The 5,111-nt window shown below is 44.6% G+C and overlaps 2 protein-coding genes across 2 annotated transcripts; both read left to right on the top strand.

The window, feature by feature from the left end:
* Positions 1-2,004: 2,004 nt before the first annotated feature.
* Positions 2,005-2,694, top strand: LOC310853737 (vesicle transport protein SEC20-like; the record flags this gene model as incomplete). Its single annotated transcript, XM_083758153.1, has 1 exon — positions 2,005-2,694. One exon carries the CDS (start codon positions 2,005-2,007, stop codon positions 2,692-2,694), a length of 690 nt encoding a protein of 229 aa, XP_083614279.1.
* Positions 2,695-3,585: 891 nt separating this feature from the next.
* Positions 3,586-4,269, top strand: LOC310879756 (eukaryotic translation initiation factor 3 subunit K-like; the record flags this gene model as incomplete). The annotated part of the gene is made up of 1 exon (XM_083794586.1): positions 3,586-4,269. One exon carries the CDS (start codon positions 3,586-3,588, stop codon positions 4,267-4,269), a length of 684 nt encoding a protein of 227 aa, XP_083650712.1.
* Between the last annotated feature and the right edge of the window lie 842 nt (positions 4,270-5,111).

The raw sequence follows: 5,111 nt of genomic DNA, 5'->3' as shown, positions 1-5,111 counted from the left end.
CATTTACAGTGGTGCTGCTCACTGGCCAGCTGTATCATTCAGATTGTGGTTGCACTGGACAGCTCCCAGTAGGCTACAAGTTGTACAACGATATTGGACTGTTGTTGTACTGGTCAGTTCCCAGTACACCAGACTGTGGTTGCACTGGACAGCTCCCAGTACAAGTTGTACAACGGTATTGGACTGTGGTTGTACTGGTCAGTTTCCAGTACAAGTTGTACAACGGTATTGGACTGTGGTTGTACTGGTCAGTTTCCAGTACAAGTTGTACCACAGTATTGGACTGTGGTTGTACTGGTCAGTTCCCAGTACACCGGACTGCTGTTGTACTGGGTGGCTGGGAATGGTGGGGAACCACAGCTGTTTCTATTCTACTGAGCAGGGCAATCATACTTTCCACACAGTTGAAAATATCTTCCATTGTGCCACTTGATTCCTGTCAACTCTTGGTCAGCACTGCCATCTGGTGGTCATTGATGGTTTCGATCCCTCTCACAGATGTTCTTTTCTTCAGTGTGTGTGAGGCCAATTATTCTTTATTCAAATGTTGTGTTTTGATGTTTGATGTTATCATGACTATTCATGGGCATTCTGTCGAATAGGTTTTTCATTGAGTAATGAGGAGGCTAATCGCAGTAGTCTAGTCAATACAATCTCAGTGGTCCGTCAAATGGAACCAAATGGACGAGAGCAAGAGGGCGCTAGCCCCTAGCCCCTCCTATATTCAGCTATAGTGTAGATTTTTGTCAAGACACAAACATTAAATGACACGCATTGACAATTAATGGAGAATTTACGTCATATGTGTCTGAGCAAATTGGCTATTATGTGCTAACAGTACACAAACATTAAATGCCATTGACAATGAATGGAGAATTCACAAGTAGCCGTAGACGAGCAAATCAGCATATTTTTTTCCTACACAAAGATGAAATCCCCATTGACAATGAGTGGATGATGGTACGATGATAAGAGCACCGCTCACTTCACACAGGTGTGATTTTTTACTTTACTGTTGATTTGCTGTCGTAGTTCACATTTTTTTCACATTTCACATTAATGTCACAGAGCCACAACCAACCCCCAGCATGGTGTTAGGTAATTAAATACATTTACTTAAGTACTGTACTTAAGTCTTAGGTGCAATTTGGAGTTACTTTGTCTTTACTTTATCATTGCACCATGTGCGTGTTGGTAACTTCTTATGAATTGAACGTCATGTCATACATTATTGCGGCCCTTTTTTAATGTTTGTTTATTCCGCGTCTTAGCTTTGGTTTCTTGGATATGCATGATGTTTTATGTTGCACAGTTGCACCGCAAGTGGATGCAGGGGAGACAATAAATATTCTTAATATAAGTACATTTCCATTTATCAATAGTATCATAGACTATACTACACAGCAGGGACGCCGGAGGGGGGTTCAGAGTGGGGGGACACTTTGGCGTGGCTATATGGTGCCGCAATGGGGGCTTGGCCGGGTGTTGACGTCACAATATGTTTTAACCTGGTGCAGTACACAGAGGTTATTAGCCTAAATGAAGCAATACATGATGATATGTTGTGTTGTGTTAAGCTACCCAGCAGTACTAATTTAAAATGGCTGGTTACGTGATTATGGTTAAAGTGGTTAAACCATTTTGATGCTATATTAACATATTTTGCTCAGGACCCCCTTGAACCCCCTCCAGAGAACCACTGCTTTACCCTACAGGTTACTCATAGGCTACTCACAGCCAATACGCTACTCATAGTCTACAGCAGTGGTTCTAATATCTCCATATTTGAGCATGAAGACAGACTGCACTTTTTAAATTTGGAGACGTTGATGATACATCTCAGCCAATCATAGTGTGAGGTTGGACACATCTGTGTGACATCACTAGCAACATAAGAGAGAGAAATATAGTGTGTTTACACGACATGACCAAAAGTGGACACTCTGGGCACTTTAGAGGACACTTTCTAATGATGTCAATTTCCCTTAAAAAACAAAACAAAAAATGGCGTCTTCCTCAGACGTCCGGATTTGCGGAGAAGGAATAATCAAACACGACCTCGAGATCAAAGCTCTCATTCAGGACATCAGAGAATGCCGTGGCCCCATGTCTGCTCTCGCGGAGCTCAACTCTCGGGTCAAAGTCGAGCTCGACCAGCTCGGACTCCGAATACGGGACCTGGAGCAGATGTCCAGAGAGCAGGACAGAGACCGAGACACGCTGGCCGTCCAGACTGAGACGGAGAGCCACCGCAGGCACATGCTGAGCAGCCGGGCGGCGTGGCGTAAAGCCAACCTGGCCTGCAAACTGGCCATCGACCAGGCGGAGAAAGAGGAACTGCTGCGCTGCGGACGAGACGACCCCGCGCTCAGACAGAGGACGGTGGCCAAGGACGGCCTGGTTCGGACCAGCAGTGACGTCACGGACAGCCTGATGTCCATCTGCAGGATGATGGACCACAACGTCAAGCAGAGTGTGGACGCCGTCGGCGCGCTGGCCACCTCCTCCAGGACCATCCAGGAGACCAACGAGGAGTTCCGCTCCATGGCGGGGACCATCCACCTGGGAAGGAGGCTCATCCTGAAGTACGGCCGCCGTGAGCTGACAGACAAGCTGCTCTTCTTCCTTGCCCTGATGCTGTACCTGCTCACCGTCCTCCACATCATCAAGAAGCGCCTGTTCCCCTTCATTTAGGCAACAAACACTCTTTCTGTTTTGGTCAGGGGCCAGTTGACCTGATGAAGATCAAATAGATTGAAACGTCAGATTTCTCAAAAAAGAACGACATTCTTGTACCTGTGGTGTACAGGCTCCATCCATCATCTGCCTTGGTCAGGGGCCGCACCATTAATAGGCAAGAAATACTGCCAATATTATATATATAATAGCCTACTATATTTATCATGGTGTGGCTCTGACATATTTAACTATAGGAAGTCGTTGAGGCCCTGATTGCCTACATTATGACACGGGAATCCTGCAACATAGACAGTTTGCCTATCAGGGTGACGGATAGTTACGCCTAAAGTGCAGTCATGCCCAATCAATATAAAGTGCAGATTAGATTGTAGACACGCTGAAAAGGTTTCCACATGACGGAAAATGATGTACTGGATTGAAAAGGTTTCCACATGATGGAAAATGATATACCGGTTATTGTAAACTACTAACTACACTTACACTAAATAGCCGGTAGATGTACCGAGTGTCAAGGTGACATAAACATGATGCAGCCATGACCTCATCACTGGGGTGTGGGGCTATTTAAAGACTCCACAAGCTTGCTGGAATATGTTGTTTGGTAGAATTTGTTAACGTCTATTGCAGTTTTGATTTGATAGCTCGACTCCATCAGACCTCTCACACCCGAGGAGATCACGTTACTAATTTGTTCAAAGGCCCAAACTGAAAGGAATTTGTGTATGCCATAAGCATTCTTTTAGAATCCACACCCATTGTATTACATCGTATGTAATATCTCTTTAAAGTGAATTCTGTAATTCCATTCCAAGCTCTTTCTGCCTCTGGTTCTCTGTTGACTCCATCATTTTACCACAAACACACCAACATAAAGGTTTGACCCACATGGCAGCATCATTCGAGGAGATGAGGCCGGTCGTGAAGAATCTCTTGCGTGGAATCGATAGGTACAACCCAGAAAACCTTGCTACGCTGGAGCGATATGTGGAGGCACAAGCCAAAGAGAATGTGTACGACGGCGAGGCTAACCTGGCTGTTCTCAAACTGTACCAGTTCAACCCAGCCTACTTCCAGATGAATGTGACGTCACAGATCCTTTTGAAGGCCCTGGCCAACCTGCCCCAAACCGACTTCACCCTGTGCAGGTGCATGATCGATCAGACACACCAAGAGGAACGACCCATCAAGCAGATACTCCACCTGGGGAGCCTGCTGGAGACTTGCCACTTCCAGAGCTTCTGGACGAGTCTTGAGGAGAACAGGGAGGTCATCGACAGAATCACTGGCTTCGAGGACTCTGTACGCAATTTCATCTGCCACGTGGTGGGCATCACCTACCAGAACATTGAACGTGACCTACTGGCCGAGATGCTGGGGGACCCTCTCGACACCCAGGCGAAGGTGTGGATGAGCAAGCATGGCTGGACAGAGAACAAGGAAGGGCAGATCTTCATCTGCAACCAGGAGAGCATCAAACCCAAGAACGTTGTGGAGAAGATTGACTTTGAGAGTGTATCCAGCATCATGGCTACTATAGGACTGTCAAAATTGGCCAAAAATGATGTTTGAATATTTTTTCATGAAAACACCATTTGGATTTTGTACCTATTTTTTTATGTAAAATATATTACGTAATAGACCACAGATGTCTCTCTCTGACATTCTTGGTGCTGCAGCAACGTGTGCATTTAATAAGGTTACGTAATGGTTTAAACTAAAGGACTCAGGCCCAAGCCCCAAGGACCCCCCCCCCCAAAAAAAACCCCTTTATTTTCTATCAATTACACTGGTTCCAAAACGTTTTTTGTTCGTGTCCCAAAATAAAAATGTAATGTCTCCCCAGGACCCAAACTAGTGAAAATGGCAGATATAGAAGCTCAGCTATTTTCACTACTTAAAATTCATGATTTTTTAAATTATGTTAATTTAAAATAATGTAGGAAACTAAGATAATATGGGATATTTAGTTGTGACCCATACAAATGTGTCCATGACCCACAAATGGCCCACTGTCTGGGAACCAGCGAATTATACACGACACACCCCATTAAGCCTTGAATTCAGTGAGATTCAGATGAGGTTTTTGTCGCATTCCGAAGCCAATAATTTGATAGTCTCAACATTCTCAACCTCTGTTTTCCCGAATATTTGACGATGGGATTCTCAGATTGATAATTTGATGACCGGCTAAGTCTCCGGTAGGATTGTTTATTGTTTATTAGGATCCCCAAATTTCCCGCAAATTTGATTTTGCCATGACAAAAGCTATAGTCTTCCTGGGGTCTGACACAGACAAACATTTCAACAAAAAAAAATATATACATCAACTTTGGTACTATATACTTGCAGAATCTCCTACTGACTGATGACCCAGTCCTCAAAGAACCATAATAAAACATCATGAATTCAAG

The sequence above is a fragment of the Protomyctophum parallelum genome, assembly GCF_964188405.1.
Source record: "Protomyctophum parallelum genome assembly, chromosome: 22".
NCBI lineage: Eukaryota > Metazoa > Chordata > Actinopteri > Myctophiformes > Myctophidae > Protomyctophum > Protomyctophum parallelum.
Note: the sequence above shows the minus strand (reverse complement) of the source record. Positions and strands in the feature narration are given on the sequence as shown.